General features: G+C 45.4%; 1 protein-coding gene across 1 annotated transcript in view; it reads left to right on the forward strand.

Annotated features, from left to right (window-relative positions):
* The window catches only part of TGFBR2 (transforming growth factor beta receptor 2), a 91,627-nt gene that overhangs the window by 39,034 nt on the left and 33,870 nt on the right, over positions 1-18,723 (forward strand). The window contains exon 3 of the mRNA XM_039222942.1: positions 4,493-4,683. Coding sequence (XP_039078873.1) covers positions 4,493-4,683 — 191 coding nt within the window. The remainder of the gene's footprint in view (positions 1-4,492; positions 4,684-18,723) is intronic.

Genomic DNA, 18,723 nt, shown 5'->3' on the forward strand with positions numbered 1-18,723 from the left:
TCTTAGAAGAACCAGAAAAACAGCCCGTTCATTAGTCAGAAGCTGTGGCCACGTTACTCACAGCACCACTGGGCCACGTCCTCCATCTTGCTCTTGGATCAGAGCTGCTGATTTCTCTTAGATCTCATTCCCTCCATGTTCTCTCTCCCTCTCTCTCTCTCTCTCTCTCTCTCTCTCTCTCTCTCTGTGTGTCTCCCATTTCCCCTTCAACACACGTGCATGCACACGGTGCTCATAAATCCTTTGATTTATTGATACTGTTGGATTGGAAGTAACAGCAAGAGATAAAAGGAAAATAGAGATGAAAAGAGTCCTCATTTTATAAAACAAATTCACTAATGAAATACAACATTTGCAGACTTATTCTGAGGTTTTAAACTTATCAACCAATAAGTAAGTCACCTATGTGTCTCCTGCCCGGTTGGCAAATGAGAATATAAACCCAAATGTCTTCCTGCACATACACCCCCCACCCACCTTTTGGGGAACAAGCCTTTTGAGACTTTCTCCAGACTACTTACAGTTCGCCTTGGTGATAGATCTGAAACGCTTGCACATTTCCGTGCCTACCAGGGCATGAACTAGTTTCTTAAGAACCAAAAGAATATTAACAGCAAATAGCTGTCGTGACAGCCTGCAGTACCTGTCACCCTCATTCAGGTCTGGTTCTGACCAATGTCTTTGCCAAAGGGGTTTTGACAAAGATGGGTTCAGAGGAAGAGGGGCCGGTACTCCCGCAGGCTGAGGAAGCTAGTGGTGTGAGGAACAGCTGATGCAGTCAGACACGGCGAGCCCAGTAAAGAGAAGGAATGGGTTCCATTGAGAGCCACTGGATGGGCCCTCAAGTGGAAATGAGAAGAACCCTCCTCTGCATGATTCTGAAGGGCATACTAACAAGAGGACAGACTGCAGTAGACGTGTAAACATTTTCATGATCGTGGTTTCTTAGCAGCAAAACAGGCTTCCTCCTCTGAGGAGTCAAAGTTCAGGGGAGGCTGGGGGACATGTCTAACGCAGGAAAGATGGAGACAGCAGCTTGTATGGCCTCAAAGCTTCCTTCTTTGCTTCTGTACTCTGCTGATCACCTTGACTTAAATATCCCCTGTGACGTGAGAGCTTACTTCCACTACCCCAGACAGGCTCATCTACTATATGTTTTGTCTTGACCCATGGTACAAGCCCCTCTGATGGCATATGGGTCAGGTCGCTCTGAAATTCCAAGCTCCGGAACAAGGCGTTGCACGCTGTCTCAGAGAATGTGAGCATGGAGGGGAGAGCAGACCTTCCTTTTCCTCCAGTTCCCACCATAAAGAGTTCATACAGTGAGTGTTATTTCTCTACCTGTCTCAGCAAAGATGAATCCCCCTGTGGAGTGGAGTGTCGGTAAGGAGAACGGGAAGTGAGGGGTGCTATGATCCCTCCTGCCGATCCCCAGCACTGAGGCCCTCACCCCCTCAGCTTCTGGGAGCAGTAGGCGCTGAGGGATCACCCGAGTCCCCCCAGTTAATTTCCCTCCCTTCACTGACTAGAGCTTCTTCACCCATTTGGCCTCTACTCAAGTTTGCCCCTCTCCATAGGTAGCTAGTGTCCCATGACCACTGGACGCCAGGATCCAAAAGGCCTGGCCAAGGGGTACCTGGGTGGCTCAGTCGGTTAAGCGCCTGACTTAGGCTCAGGTCATGATCTCATGGTTCATGGGTTCAAGCCCTGTGTTGGGTTCTGTGCTGACAGCTAGCTCAGAGCCTGGAGCCTGCTTCAGATCCTGTGTCTCCCTCTCTCTCTGACCCTCCCCTGCTCACGCGCTCGCTCGCTCTCTCTCTTTCTCAGAAATAAATAAAAACACTTAAAAAACAAAACAAAAGGCCTGGCCACATCGCCTCTTTTGGGACTGCTCTGACTGGCCATCTTAGCTTTATATCTTCTGAGGGATTGGAGAGTCATTTGCTGCAGCCTGCATTGTGGCTCAGCTCCCGCTGTGGCAAGTGCTGCTTTCTTCATCCCTTGCGGGTGCCTCTCCAGAAACTCTCCACAGAAATCTCCCTGCCTTAAGGTCTGTTTCCAGGGAAGCCCACCTCGCAGCCAGAGGTGGAATCAGAAGGGCTCTACCCTGCTCGTGTTTTCCAGTGCCTTTTGCGTCGTAGTCTCCTTTTCATTCATTCCTTAACTCATTTGTTCATCTAACCAATGACAGCTGTGCCCCCGTACCGTGTCAAATGCGTAAGTTCTTGCCAAGGATAAAAATAATTTGGAAGCAAAATTAATCTTATTCTTGCGTTTCTTCTTTGGAGTGGATGTTGACAAACCTCTTTAATGGCTCAAAGCAAATGTTCCAGGACAAAGAGGTCTGTAGTTATTTTGTTGTATTTTCCCTTCCCATGCTCAACCGTACCTAAAGATATTTTTCAGAGTTGGCTTTTGCCTGCCAGGGAGCACTGTGAGAGAAGTGAGCAGAGAAAGCAGTTAAGGACTTTCCCCAGACTCGAGTATTCTAATTGCATTTCCTCTGTGCAATTTTAGTTCTCTAAGCAGCACAGAGGGCTCCGAGGTGGAAGGCAAGAGGCTCTGAAAGAGCTGCCCAGTGATTATACAGACTTTCCTTCCTCATTCCATTCCATTCCACAGTTCCTTCCTCATTCCATTCCTTGGGCTCTAGAAGCTTCACAAGGAAGAGACACCATACTTTTACCTGGGGGCACAGAAGACTCAGCCTTCATTTTGTTACCCAAACCAAAAAGCCACCCCATTTGGGCATGCACACAGGACCCTCCCCCACTCCTCCACCAATATGGAAGCAGGGAGGGAGGTGCTCTTGCTTCATGGCTGCCATTTTTGCCAAGACTTCCCAGTAGCTTTGCGGTTAAGAATAAGTGGATTTTTAAATATGCATAGTTTATTGCACAGTCCTGCCAAGTTGACTTTCACTTAGTTCCCTGTGAGCCACCCTAGAGTAAGGATTCTGATTGTGGCGTTCCCTGTTCAGCAAGGGCGTGCTCCTCCTTCACCTGCTGGAGTGTTAGTTCCAGAATCCTCAAGATGTTTCCCCAAGGGCCAGTCGACCTCTGCTGGAGCCAACCCTGGGTTACATGGATGTCAGACACGCCGTCTCTGTTCCTGGCTATACTGTTCTAGCCCTACTCTCACTTCTCATCTTATCCCCTTGTTGACATGCTGTCCATTAGTGTCCTGGAATTAAATACCCTAGCGGTCGTATGTCACAGTTGCTCTTCCCCTGTGGACATGGCCTTGTCTGTTTTCCAGGTGAAGGCTGTACCTTAGCTGCTTCTTGCTTCCACCCTGCCTCCCATTTGCTTGTTGGGGGGAGGGGAGCAGCTGGTGAGTATGTGCGGGCATATGGGCACCCCTGTGCATTCAGTTGTGTACCTTCAGAGTCCTTCCCAGGGAAGACTAGAGTTGTAAAACTGATGGTCACTGAGGCCTATTACCCCTTCCGTAGATTCCGCCTCCAGTTATAGAGACTACCTTTCAAGACAACATGCATTTTGCAGCTGAAAAGGTCAGAGATGGGAGGAAAGAGGTCAGACCAACCTTGGTCTTTGGACAGTCATCCAAGGTGGCAGCTTTATGAGAGGAGCAGATTGAAACAGGCAGAGAATGACGCCCTTTTCCTGGGATGCCCAAGTTTTATTTTGACTTTTGCAATTATAGTAGTGGACATCGATCATGTCACTTTTAAATATAATGTACACATACAGCCCACTGAGCATTTGTAAAATGCCACATGGGAGATTCTCTGAGCCACTAGCTAAGTTAGGCTTCAAATATGTGATGTGAGGGGGTACTAAATGTAGAGGTGATCTGTTTACGACAGCATAAAATATTTCACTGAGCTGTAAATGAAGAACACCTTGGAGTTCTTTCCCATGTGTTTTCTTTTTTTCCCCCCGTTCCATCCCTTTCTGTGAGTCGACACACTGCCAGTCCTTCATCTAGGAAGCTTGTTCTGTTTTCGCAACCTGGTAAGCTGCTAACACAGAATATGCCCTCATTCACAGCGCTCTGGGGCCCAGCTAGCAAAACTGTGGAACTGCAACTACTTTCCCAGGATTGCTGCTTGAGAGCAGCATAGCTAGACTTGACCTTCATCCTGTCAGATACTCCAGGGATGCAGTGTGAACCCTGCCATGTGTTCGGGACGGAAGGCTCTATCCTGATGACTGAGCAGCTTTCCGTTTACCGTGCCTTCCTTTCTACTGATTTAATTAAGACATGATGTTTAAAATTGTCTAGTGGGGCAGCCCCCAAGGGAGGCCTTCATGTTCAGAATCATAGATGGGTTTTGAGACGACACAATGGAAGGACCGAAATGGGTAGAGAAAGCCCAGGGAACGGGGGGACAGCCTGTTGGCTGTTGGAGAACATGGACCAGCTGCCATTGTTAGGACAACTTCGTGAAGGAAGGACAGTCCCGCTTGCTTTTCTGTCCAGAAGACCATATTCACCCATTCTCTTTTTCCTCTCCTTGGCACCCTAGGAGGAAGAATGATGAGAACGTTACCCTAGAGACGCTTTGCCATGACCCCAAGGACACCTACCATGGCATTGCGCTTGAAGATTCTGCTTCTCCAAAGTGTATCATGAAGGAGAAAAAGGTGTTGGGCGAGACCTTTTTTATGTGTTCTTGTAGCACCGATGAGTGCAATGACTACATCATCTTCTCAGAAGGTAAGCTTTCCTCCCTCAAGAGTCTGGAGCCCCGCTTCTCCTGTGTCCATCTCTTGTGTCCCTGGTCCGCAGCCTCAGGCTCCATCCTTCTGGGACTAGGGAGGGACTTACACTCTGTGAATTAGGAACCAGTCACCTGGCAGGACGAAGTGCTTAAGGAGTAACAGGGCTGGTCCTGGCCCATAGCCAGTCTGGCTGATAGGCCCCCGTTCTTACTGGCCCTCAACCAGTAGTTTCTTCCCTGATGGCAGTGGCCATCCTTGTGGTCCTTGGAGCCCCAGCAGCGTCACCTGATAACTTGTCAGCGATGTGGATTCTGGGGCCCCACCCCAGCCTGTGGAAGCAGAAATTCTGGGTGCAGTTCCCGCAGTCGGTTTGAACAAGCCCTCCAGGTGATTCTGATGTGGCTACATATGAGAACTACTGGTCTAGAGATCGGAGGAGGCTGTTTGATACTGGAGCGAGACTTACTTTGAATTAAGTCAAATAGTTTTGAGTACCTAGTCTCAGGATTTGTCTGGAGGATACTTATTAATGTCCCATCCATGAGAAGAGCTGAAATGTGGAGGGACAATAAGGACCCAGGTTTACCTATGGCGGCAGGGAAAGATGAGATTGGATACTTGCCTTCATCTTTCAAGTTCAGCATCCACTCAGCTTAAAAGGAGGACACACACTATTCCTTCAGTTTAAAACACTATTCGATGATTTTTAACTACAAAATAGTATATGTTCCCTATCAAAATTTCAGACAATCCAACAACATGTAAAAATTGTAAGTGGAAGTACATACATCTCATCTTCTCACTCCCAACCCAATAGATGATCAATATGAATAGTTTGTTGGATGCATACTTGTCTCTGTCATCATTCATATTATCCTTCCTTATCTCCTGTTTCCCTATTTCTTTCCTCTCTCCCTTCCCTTCCCTTCTTTCCTCAATCCATGCATTTGTCCGTCCATCCATCCATTCATCTGTCCATCTATCCATCCATCCATCCATCCATCCATCCACCCACCCATCTCATACACTCATCCACCTTCCAGTGCAAATAGTTGATCCTACTATAAATATTATTTGATAATATTTTTTCACCCGACCCCTTTCACTCCTCCTTTTAAATAAGACAACACATATGGATAAACTGCAGGCCGTTTAATTATTGTCTAGAAACTCGTAATAATGGTTATCTTCTAAGACTGATTTAACAATTCCCTCATTGTCTCCATTTTCACACCTGATTCTCCACTGAATATCTTTGTAAAAATGTCTTGTACATTTGTGCTCATATTTCTGTAAGATAGATTTCTGGAAATGAAATGTTGGGTCGGCAGTTATACACGTTTTAAATTGGGATAACCGCTGTGAAATTGTTCTCTTCCCCCAAAAGATAGCTGAGTGTACAGATTTCCATGTCTGTTCTTTAACACTGGAGATAAGCCTTTTAATTTTGCCAGACTGATAGTGCAAATAATATTCTCTTGGTGTTAGGAGTGTAAATTCAGAGCAGGGAAAGGTTATTTTAGCCCCAAATAGGTCTGGTTCAATTAAAAAATCCTTTCAGAGCACAAATTCTGGGTTTACACATTTTCCCTGCTCCTGGGTCTGTCGCAGCAATGGAAAATGATGGCTGACACTTTGTGCGAGGTGCTCACCAGCTCTGCCAACCCACCTCTTCCTCCTGTGTCCTTCATCTCCTCCCATTTCCCCTCTCTTATTGTCTACCCCCTTACCTATGCCAGCTTCCCAGTGTACAGAGTCAGACCTGTTCATCTTGTCAGCACAGCACTTTGGACAATCACCCTCCCTCCTATTTTCTCATCCTTGAATTGCTCCATTTGTTTCATTTTTCTTATGTAACTTGAGTTCGGGAGGGAAGATGTAACTATATTAAATCACATTAAAGCACAGGGACACATGATATCCTGACGTAACATGCTAACCTTCCCCAAGCAGTTCATCTTTTCTAAGAACTCTCAGTCTAAGGCGAAGGAGTTAATCTCTAATAGCAGAACATCCATACAAGTCATTGCCATCTATGAAATTCTTCTCTACGTGTGCATACTGGCTTATCCACAGTGGAAGAATTTATCTTCTGCAAAAGGGACCAAAGTTAATAAATGGCCTGCAAGTTGAGTATATATTTATATTACTATAAGCTTTTAAGATAGTAATGACTTCAGAGGCACCTGGGTGGCTCAGTTGGTTAAGCGTCCAACTTTGGCTCAGGTCATGATCTCAACAGTTCATGGGTTCGAGCCCCACATCCGGCTCTGCACTGACGGTGCAGAGTCTGCTTCGGATCTTCTGTCTCCCTCTCTCTCTCTGCCCATTCCCAGCCTGTGCTTCTCTTTCTCCCTCTCAAAAAAAAAAAAAAGAAACATTAAAAAAAGGGGGTGTGTGTGTGCAAAAGGCTCTTCTTTAAAAAAAAAAAGATATTAATGAATTCAGTTTTCGGTATATTTCAATTCAGGTGATAATCACAGGCCCATGTCTGTACTTTCCCTCTTATTCATTATCAGACTGTTTCTTTCCTTATGAAGTCAGATCGTCAGCATAAAGGCAGTTTCTCATCATGCAACTCAGGAAATCCAGCACAGCTGATGACTGGGTTGTCTGGATGACTTCAAAGTCTCTTAAAATGCTCCGGGCAATGTTTGCCTTTCAGGCATCGCCTTTCTTTTCAGTGGGACAATTCCTCCACCTAAAACGCCGCATAATTAGCAACATTCGGAGACCCACAGCCTTTCTTACTGCCACCATTTCTTTCTTATACTGAGGAATGGAATGTCTTGAAGCAATTGTTATTTCTCCATTCCACGTCAAATAGCATGTCAAACGCACACTACGAAGGGTTTTGTGCTGTATTTTTTATTAGTACAGTGCTCTGTTCTTGTTGCCGGATTTCTGACCTGCAAATGCAGTGAATGATAATTACTTCCATCTTCCATTTTTCTTACGTAATTAAGGGGGAAAGGTGAGCCACAGGATTTTCCTATTAAATGCAGATCTTTATTATCAGGGCTGTTAGCCGCCATCGCTGACGTTCAGAGGGAACGAATCCGGTCTCTGAAAGATTCTCTCTTGCCAAAAGGAGAATTCTTTTGTGGAGAATTCTGAGAAGTCCCAGTCTGCCCCTGGACTCACCCAGACCTAAGATTCTAACTAGAAGAGCGGGTGTTTGTGTTAGTCCTTATTGATGGCCTCGTGACAGCTGATAGCCAGAGGAGACCTGTGCGGCTCCAGGACCCAGCATAGAATGGGAGGGGAGGGAGCCCTGAGCAAACAGCTGTCCTGTTTACTTGCTGATGACACATCCACTTGGCAGAAACGTTATGCAGCGATTGATCTCCCTGGGAACCTTTAAGAATCAAACGCAACCATTCAGCTTTATTCATTCCATTAATATAAATGGTTTCCAAGTGCAGTGAAGACATTTAATTTGCAGAGACCAGAGCACGGAGACAATTTTTGTTGCTGTTTTAGGAAAGAGAAAGTGTTGTTCCCTGCATTGAAGGCCTGTTCTACTACTTATTAGCTTTGCCACCCTGGGCCAGTTACTTGATGTCTCCACACTTCAGTCCTCTTGGGTGTGAAATGGAAATTAAAGGGCAGGGTTGAGGGCGGGGTTGTGATGTCAGAATTGAACAGATGTGTCTGTGCAGAGCTCTTACATCAGTGCCTGGAACAGTGTGAGGACCCACTGCTAGCTGCTAGTGTTCTTTGGGCTTTTTGTATAGGATTTGGGACTTTGGGTTAAGCCATGGAGCCCAGACCGTGCAGTGTCTAGGTCTGCTCCAGCCCTGAGGTCGTGCAGTGGGGTTTAGCCCCTGGCCTGCCACCACAGCATAGGGACCCCTCTAGCGAACACCGAGGGGCGTGCTTTGCCAGACTCCAAGCCTTAACCTCTGCGTGCCTGCCCAGCAGCAAGGGGAGCACATTGGGTGTAGGGTTTCTAATCACAGCTAACCACATCCCTGACATCGCAGGATAATATTACAAATCAGGCCCGCTGTTCCTGTTTTGACTCAGAATCACAGCAGGAGGCAGCTAAATAAAACTGGGGAGATCACAAGAGCCTTTCATATTAGTGATGAGGGTAATCACACTCTGTCCTTGCTATATGGGTTCACCCCATCTTTTTTTCCAGCAGAAAGCTTGCTTTGGGCCACCTGCCCTTGTCACTGACTGGCCTTGCCACTGTTGACCGCCTAGTGCTGATGGTGGGGGTGCCCATGGGCTGGGGTGGCTGCGGGAGTCAAACGTGATGCTGGGAGAGTCCAGCTCAGTAGCCAGTGTACAGTAGGTGCCATCTGTTTTACTCCTACCTCCCTGGGGAAGGAGACCACTGTGGCGAGGAGCACAGCTCTCCTGCGTGGTGGCAACCGTTCATACACAAAGTCTTGGCATAGCAGCGGTGGCAAGATGTACACAGCCTGCCGGCCCTGTTGCATCAGCACCTGCCCCATAACAGTGGCCTTGGTGATTTGTTTGCGCGCCGAAGTGTGAAAGGCACTGATGTGGACTCACCCAGCCAGGCACAGAACCAGACATGGGCCTTGTTAATAAGTTCATGCTGCTAACGTGCCAAGCTAATCAACCCAAGAGGAGTACATTTGATCTTAAACCTGGTCATTTGGAAACGAGCTAAATACACTGTACTTGGCCCATTCATGAATCGCGTAACGGAACTCCCCGGTGAAACGTGGGTGTTTTTCAACCGTGAGAGTAAAGTTCATTTCTTTATACACCCCACAGACTTTGTGCTAGCGTCTGCATGTAGATATCAGGCCTGTTTTAGGTAACGTTTCCTTGGTTTCCATGATAACGTTTATACTAATCTGTCTGTAGGATTGTCACCTAACATTTCCCAAAGCCAGAAGACGTTTAGGAACACCTTTCAGATGTTTTTCTGAATTGGGTCTACAGAGGAGATGTTTAATAGCCCTGGGGAGCCTTGGACAAGTAATAGAGCAACATTAAAAAGAGTTTGCCTGAAACAGTTTGTTTCTCAGCTGTCTGTTATGACCGTCTGCTGGGTACATGGAAAACAAGAAAGTGACTTACAGGAACTTCCTGCTCCCAGGTGACCGGAGCCCTGGCTATCCCACCTCTCCTCCTAATTTGGAGCTGAACTGCTCATTCTAGAAATGGAGAGGTGCCATGGCTCTGCAGGAAAGGGCATTAGCATTAAACTCAGGTCCTGAGCTTTGAAAAGTTTGGTTTTAAAGCCAGAGACCCAGCCCCTTCCTAAACTAAAGAGCTAGCAAGCTGGCGCCTCATCTGCAGCCCAGGCTGTGGGAATTCATAGAACAATTAGAAGAATAGCAGCCATGATCACCTCGGGTTGAGAGGCTGCTATCGCTTGGTCACGTGGGCCAACCACTTGCAGGGATGTTGTCTTGTTTCTTAGAGTCATATTTTTTTTCTGCCATCATATTTTTTCAGCTTTATTGAGGTATCTTAGACGACTGCAGTTGTAAGACATGTAAAGTATACACACACAGTATGAAAGGACTCCTCTCTCTCATCTAGTAAAACACATCCACCGCCTCACATATTTATTTGTGTGTGTGCGAGAATATTTAAATGCTACTCGCAAGTTTCGATTGCACAAGACTGCGTTTTCAACTCAAGTCACCGTGTTTTCCATGAGATCCTCCGACCTTAGTCATCGTCTAGCTGAAAGCATGTACCCTTTTATCAGCCTCTCTCCATTTCTGCCACCCTCCAGGCCATGGCAACCACTTTTCTACTTTTTAGGAGTTTGACTTTGTTTTTGTTTTGTTTTGTTTTTTAAGAGTCCACATACAAATGATACCATTCAGTGTTTGTCTTTCTCTGCCTGGATTTTTTTACTCAGGCTAATGCCCTCAAGGTCCATCCATTGTTGTTGTGAATGGCAGAATTCTCTTCTTTCTTATGGCTATATCTGGATATATTCCCCATCTTCTTTACTGAGTCACCCATTAATGGACTCCATTAATTAATAGACTAATTAATACAGGTTATTTCTATCTCTCAGCCATTGGGGATCTGTCCTGCAGTGAATATGGGAGTACAGATATCTCTTTGAGATCCCAAGGAAGGGTTATCTACCCTGAAGTAGGATTGCTGGATAGCATGGCATTTCTATTTTTAACTTTTAGAGGAACCACCTTACTGGTTTCCATAGTGGCTGGACTCTTCCCACCAGCAGTCGCAACATTTTCCTTTTCTCTCCTTCCTTGCCAGTGTTTGTCCTCTCCTATTTGTTTGGAGTCCTAATTTTTTTTGGCTGAAATGAGTCCCATGAAATGAGCGTATCTATGCTTTTCCTTTTACTCCCAACAAAATGGGTCTCCAGAGAGCGGCATGCATTTCCCAAGATCCCCCAGTTGGTTCTTCACCTTTGACCCACAGGGAATCCGAGAATCTTGTCTCTTCTTCAGGGAATGCCCTCCCCCTTCCACAGTCAGGTCAGGCTGGGGTAGGGGGTGGCGTATGCTCTTTGTTAGGCTTACACCCGTGGACGTTTGCACCCCTTATGTAAGGGGCTGCCTCTTCTGTGGGTAAACGACTGGTCACCAAACCACAATACAAAGTCCCCGTTCAGCAAGTCCTTGGCAAGAAGTACAACCTCAGGCTTCCACTGTTCATGGGTTTGTGAGAAACGTCTATCACGTAAAGAATGGCCAGCAGGATGCCCATCTCTTGAGAAGCTCATGGTTCCGCCCAGTAAGACGATCCAAGTTCACATCCCAACTAAGCGACTTACAAACTGCCCCTGAGTGGACTACTTCACCTCGGTGTTCCCCTCTGAAAAATAGGGATAGGCACAGTGTTTTCCTTAGAACAGGATTAGTATGAAAATAAATGACTTCATTCACGTAGGGGACTTAGAATAGTAGCTGGCTCAGAGCAAGTCTTCAGTAAACGTCTGTAAATATTTACTATTGCTTATCATTGGATTTAGCCAGATGGTCAAGGAGCTTTGTGCAGTCAAATCAGGGTGATCTGTTCCCTGTAAGGGATGCTGTTGGAGACACCGTTCCCTGCATTGCGGTGTTATCTTCATGAGGAAGCCGGGAGAAATTTCTCTCCACCCTCTGCCTTAGAAAGATTGTTCCCCGCATGGAGTCACATTTGTGCCTGATCTTAAGGACACTCTGAAGCATATAAAGCAGAGGTCAGCAAACTTCCTTGCTAACGGGCCAGTTGGGAACTATTTTTTGGCTTTCTGGGCCCCAGAGTTGCAGCTGCTCAGCCCTGCTGTGGAAGCAGCTAGAGACAGCCTGTAAACAACTAAATGCAGCTGCGTTCCAGTGGCACTTCATTTACAGAAACAGACTTGAGTCCCTGATGGAGAGCATGTTTTTCGGGTATCCCCTTCAGTACCAACTAAGTTGAGCATCTAGCAAGTACATGGCTATTGATACCATCCTGCTTGCCTGTATTCCACTTTTATCTTCTCTTTGTGTTCTTTCCACCACCCTCCCCTTTACTTTTGTTGTCTTCCCTCCCTACTGATCTGTAGGTGACATGAGACTTTTTTTTTGTTAAACAGGATGGGACTATCAGTAAACACATCACTTATATGTCGTCAACTTAGACACGACTAGAAACCACTTCTGACTCAAAGTTCAACCGATGTGGTTAAACAGAGAAGCAGACCACCCGATGCAGGCTGCCACCCAATGCGTGTTTCATTGCTGACGTGCCAACTACGTGCAGACCTTTGCAGTTAGCATGCCCTTGAACCTGAGAGGCTGAGAGAGGAGAGACCAGGGCTCCCGGTAGCTACAGAGTTTCATTCCTTCCTCTCTCATTGTAGAATTTTCTTTTAAATGAAAACAGCCTCTTTGGTTTGCAAGCCTGACTCTGGCAGGAAGACAAATGATTTTTTTACAGTATCAGACACGCGGTTTCCTGTCTGTGTTTAACTTGCTAGCAGAACATCTCAGCCAGCCGGTTCCCCCTGGACCTATTGTGACCTTAATACTATGGCCTCGTGCCATCCAGCACATGCACTTCGATCGTATCGATCGAATGCCTCATGCACTTTATTGACTTGTATTGGTTTCTGAGTTGGAGAGGACCTGGGTGCCCTGCACCCTTCCTCTGAAATCCCGCTTCATGTCTGTTCTGTCCCTGGCTTCTTGGGGAAACTCTTAGCTCTCGCGCAGGAGAAATGAGAAGAATAAAGGGGCTCTGGCAGCCCCGACAGGTCTGGGTGTGCTGCCTTTGAACTGTGCAGTCGCTACTCAAAATAGCTGGCTCGCCGGCTCTGCGTTTTTGTTTTAGGAGACGCAAACCAGATTTACTTTCTGGTCTCTGTGCAGAAGAAAAAAAGTTAAGTGTGGAAATACGGTTGTGAAGAGTTGTTAGAAGAGGAAGAAAAGTATGGATTAAAGTCACTGGATTCATTCCTGGGAGAGAAATCAGTTATTTGAGGGGATGACTCAGTGCCGAAGGAGCCTTTGGTTGTGAATGAGCTAGGTTAGAAAGCATCCTCTGAAGCTGTTGAGTATGGCCTGTGTCTGGTCAAGGAAATAATAAAGATCATACATGCCAGAGGGCATTGTGACTCAGTCAAGTGAAGCTCAGAATGTATTTGTAGCGTCTCCAGGCAAAGCAACTCGCTTTTGTAGATTTTTTTTTTCCCCTAAGCAGCAAAGTAAACAAAGATGCTCTGAGTAGATGTGGTTGCTGGTTGTGAATATTTCTATGCTGGAACCTCATTCCACTGTGAATCATGGTAGAGTGGAATCCAGTAAGGACACGATCTGTTGCGAATCCCATCCACTTGGATGTGAGTGACCAGTTAAACATCTGGTCCAGTAGGGTGGTACATCTGTAGTCTCTCATCCCTTCCCCGCCATGGCCACCTCCCTGCGTTCTACAAGCAACACATGGATGGGTGACTGTGAAAAGGGTCCACAGAGACCCATTGGCTATTTCACAAGTGTCTCAGTGTCCCTGCCAGTGGAAAAACACCAGCGAGCTAGCTAACCACCATGAAATTGACTTTCATTTCCGCTCATAGTAAACTCCAGAGGCTGTATTTTACCACCAGTTGGACATCTGGCTGACAAGCTTTTGTAAAACCTTTGCTGATCCTGCAGTCACTCCTGCATGGTGCTAATTATGTAAAATATCAGATTTACCAGCAATCATTCTATGGTCATTAAGAAGGAACCCTTTTGTTTGTCGTCTGCTTTAGAGAACAGCATGAAAACCAATAAGTGGATGTTCAGGAAGTCTACTTTGATTTCATGTAAAGAATAAATTTTAAAATATCCCAGTGTTCAGACCTTATCCTAGTAGATCTACAACTGGAACTGTTGAGATTAGATTAGGGGATGATTTACAGAGGAGTGAGGTCCCTCCGTTGGAACATTTCATCATTTTAAGGATATAACCCATGTTTTTACTTAAAAGAAATGTACCTCGCATTGCCTCATTGGGGTATAGCTGGTTCCAGTGACAAGAATGATTGATCTGGAGCCCCTGGGCTCAGTCGGTTAAGGATTCAACTCTTGGCTTTGGCTCAGCTCATGATCTCATGGTTCGTGAGTTTAAGCCCCACATCAGGCTCTGCGCTGACAGCACTGAGCCTGGTTGGGATTCTTTCTCTTCCCTCTCTCTCTGCCCTGCCCCTGCTTGCTCTCTCTCTCAAATTAAAAAAAAAAAAAAAAAGAAACAATTGATCCTAATGTAGGCATTGAAATTCATTCCATTTCCTCCTTTCTCTGGGTCCTCTCCTATTCAGAATACCTATTTCTCCCATCCAGCTGAAGTCATTGTTCTCTGCCTTGGCTGCACTTTGGAAATACCTGAGAAGCTCTAAAAACTACTCACTAACTGGGTCTTAGCCCTGCGGTTTCAGACTTAATTGGTCTAAGGCCTGGTATTGGGATTTAAAAAAAACAACAACAGCACACAGTTCCCCAAAATATTCTAATATGCAACCGATGTTGGGAACCACTGAACTCAAGACAGTTTGTTCTGCCAAATATTTTTATATTTTTCATCATGTTCCTCATATAACCTGGAGAAGAATGGTAACAATTAGAGAACAGCAGCCCCCACAGGAAGTAGCTGAAATTCGGCCTTCTAGGTTAGAGGAGAAAAACAACCAAACAAAATACCTATACCACACATCCCTGAGGAATAGACGTGTTATTTAACCTAGGATAACACTGTGCTATCCGTAACCTACAAGGGGCTACTTCCCGACAAGGCCAAGCACGTTACTGGGTGGAGGCATCCGAGGTGTTAGGACTGATGAACTTGTACGTGAAGAGCAGGCATTTCTGAAACCTCAAAGTGTGACTGGAAGGTTGGATGGAAAACTGGGGTGCCACTGCCCCAGCAAAGACAGGGTGGGTGAGGGAGGGGTATGCACAGTGGGAGGAGGTGGAGTTCCTCAGGTGGGAGGAGCCCCAACAAGCTGTGGTTCACATGGAGCAGCCAGAAGAGAAGTGAAGTTGTGTTTCAAGTGACTGAAGGGGGAATCTATGGTGTGAATAATTAATGTGCTTTTCCAAAGTGGTCGGAAGACCAACACGAAGAAAAATGCGGCCCCGGAGAACATCCATCAGGCTAAGGCTCTGCCGAGGGAGGAGCAGGTATTCATAAGACATGTGATCATTTCTTGGGTGAACCCCAGCATGACTCAGGCTCTCTGTTAATGTTTGTTGCCCTCCTAAAGCCCCAGCAACAAAAGTAGCAGGAATCTATACCCCAGGGAGGAACGTGAAAGACGATAAGCATGGTAGAAGGAATGCCACCTACCATAGCAGAAACAGAATCAGGGTTTTAGTTGCCTAGGATGACCAGTAATAATGAAACTTAACAGAGCCATGGAAAGTCAGGCACATAGGTCCAGGCGATCGACTGCAGAAGAGTCGCTTATCAAAAGCTGGCTTGGCATCTGTTCATGTGATAAAGACCCTGAGGTTTACAGGTGAATAAGGTCACATTGAATTCAGGCTGATCTGACCAAGAGCATCAAAACAAAACAATAGAACCTACTAACCAACAAACAGTAGTCTAACTGCACTCACTGGAAGGGGTGTGAGAGTCCCAGTGTAATGTTTGCTGCACAGATTACAGTCCGAGTGTTCTGGCTGGGTCTAGAGAAACATGGAGAATCACAAATAGCAAGAATGATTTCAGAGAATAGATCATTTTACACTTAGAAAAAGGACCTGGCATTTATTGGGTACCTGCTAGATGTTAAGCAGGCAGGCCTTAGAGTCTGATACATGGATCTTTTGAAGAGCAATTGAAGGAAACGGAGATGTTCAACCTGAAAAAAATGATTTAGGGAAATGGGTGAAATGTTTGCCAAGTTTACGAGCTGTCATCTGTCCCATAGAAGAAGAAACCATTCTCTGCTCTAGAGAACGGGATGAAAACCAGTAAACAGATGAGCAGGAAGGCCACATTTGATTTAATATAAAAAGTAAATAACTATCCCAGTGTTTAGACTTCATGCTAATAGATCTACAGCTAGATCTGTTGGATTATTATGGGATGATTTACAGAGGAATAGGGTCTCTCTGCTCTAACATTTTGACCAGAGGTTTTATCTCTTATCTCTCAGGAATATTCCCGAAGAGGTTGTCATACAAGACTAGACTACCAATAAGCTCCTTTGGTTGAAGAGAGAGGTGGGAAGGAAATAATGTGAGGGAGACTACGAAGTGGGTGCAAGGGCTAGGGAATGGCTTAGTTGTAAAATACGTGTAATTGGAAGGAATTACACAGTCATGTGGCCTGGAGGGAAGACATCTTCCATTATTTTAGGAAAAGTTATCCTCAGAGTCTGTCTAGAATGTCAAATGGTCCTGTCAGTATTCTAGAAGTTAAATTCAGTCCTTTGTGCCCAGTGAGCTCACTGTCCATCTGTTGTTTAATTAGAATGAGTTCTTATCTTTGCCTGAATTTAGTTGTTTGCTTTTCACTGAGACAATGGTTAGGGAATCCTGTCTCATTCCACACCCCTGAAGCAGCTGATTTCTCTGGTAAATTCTCAGAGACCCTTTTCTCCCTGGATGGCTCTGAATACAATTGTACGAGGGCTTTGCAAACAGGTCCCTTATGGATTTTCTATGAGAGAGGGAAACATCTCTGTGGCAGAGTACCAAGGAGCTTAGTCCCTGTTTGCTGAATCCCCGCTTCTCAAACTCCACTTGTGTAAAAAGCAGGAGGGAACTTTGTAAACTGCAGGTTCTGATAAGTATAGAAAATGTTGGCAAGGTATTAGAACTCCTGAATTAGGAAGTGTGTGTGTGTGTGTGTGTGTGTAGTTTGGTGGTTGGTGTGTGTGATTGGGCAAGAACAGAAGAAAGCTATAAGGATGGGTAATGTAACAGAATAAAGAGATGCAATTTGTTTTGCTTCTTCTGCAAGTCTTCATCTTGCTCTCTGGGGCGCCTGGTGTGTCTGTGCCTGGAGAGTGCTGTGGCTCAGCCCTGCTTCCTTTGCGTATTGAATGAACATACATGAAATGTATTCGGTGAATGTAGAGAAGACATCCGTATCTTCGGTTCACTTTGATCATATTCTTTATTGTAACGGGATCCAACTTCATTAGCCATCTGGGTCAGCTGAGTTGTGTCCCTGGAATGACAGCATCCAAACCAAAATGCACGTGCGTCCATTTTCTCCGCACACCAGGCACCCCCTGACTTACCTGAATAAGCCTTCTACCTTCTTTTTGCTCTTTCACTTCAAACTCTTCAGTAACTGCTATCTTCAGCTTATTTTTGACAAGGGTATATTGCTTCCCTTTTTCAAGAAAGAGAATCTTACAGCTCAGACGGTCATGGGGAAAATGGGTTCTCTAAAAGCAGCATTATTGTAGGACAGGATACAAAAAGAAGTCAAGCCAAACTGCAGCCAAACCACACACCTAGTGAAACGTTAATGCTTCTTTACCAGATTGGGATCTTTTTTTTTTTTTTTTCTGATTGGAAATCTGTGAAATATGAATGAGAACTGTTTTTTTTTTGTTAGAGTTTATCACAAAATAATACAAACATGTTTGTCAAATGGTTTTTTGTTTTGTTTTGTTTTTACTTTAAAGAGCTTGACAAATAGGTACCAGGTTGACAGCTGTCTCCTGTGAGTCTTGTAAGAACCCAGTGGGGTTGGTCCTGGGTGGTCTTCCTGTGCAGGTGAGGAGGCTGGGTCTAAAATCAGGTTCCGGAACTGCTAAAAACCCAGTTATGCAGCTTTTCATGTAAATTTTTCAGTCTCAGGATCTACTTTGTTTTGGGAGCTTTCTCTTGCCTGATGAGATCTACTAGTCTGAATCTAAAGCTAGTTTGTTTTGTTTTGTTTTTATGCCCCCTGCAAATTGCCAACAAAGTCAGCTTTTTTTTTTATTAAAAAAATTTTTTAATGTTTTAGTTATTTCTGAGAGAGAGAGAGAGACAGTGTGAGCAAGGGAGGGTTAGAAAGAGAGGGAAATACAGAATCTGTAACAGGCTCCAGGCTCTGAGCTGTGAGCACAGAGTCTGACATAGGGCTCAAACCCATGAACTGTGAGATCATGACCTGTGCCGAAGTCAGGCACTTAACTGACGGAGCCACCCAGACACCCCCAAAGGCAGCTTTTCAGTGTGCACTGAAAAAGTCACAAAACTGGATCCCAGGTCAGCATGGTATCTAGGAATATCGTGGTTTGGAGGTAAAGTAGCGTGAAAGGTACTAGCCCATCCCTTCATCCTGAAACACTCAAGAGAGTTCCCCTTCCAAAAGCAGCAGGGACTTCAGGATTTTACCTGTGGTGGCTGAATGTACTGCTAAATAGTTGAAGGGAAGTAAAGGGACTGTAAATCCAAGACAGCAAAGAGCATGGCAGAGAAAGGTGATTCTGAGTTATATTGGGAGACTTGGGATAAAAATCCTCAAATAAGCTCTTTCAACAAAATGTACTTTGTGTTTAGAAATAATAGTTCTTTTTTTTTTCTTTTTTTAGAAATAATAGTTTCTTGATGGAAAGGAAGAGTCCTTTTAATAATACGAACCTCTTGTCCTTCCCGAT

This window comes from Hyaena hyaena, unplaced genomic scaffold, assembly GCF_003009895.1.
Source record: "Hyaena hyaena isolate Hyena2069 unplaced genomic scaffold, ASM300989v1 scaffold_1220, whole genome shotgun sequence".
NCBI lineage: Eukaryota > Metazoa > Chordata > Mammalia > Carnivora > Hyaenidae > Hyaena > Hyaena hyaena.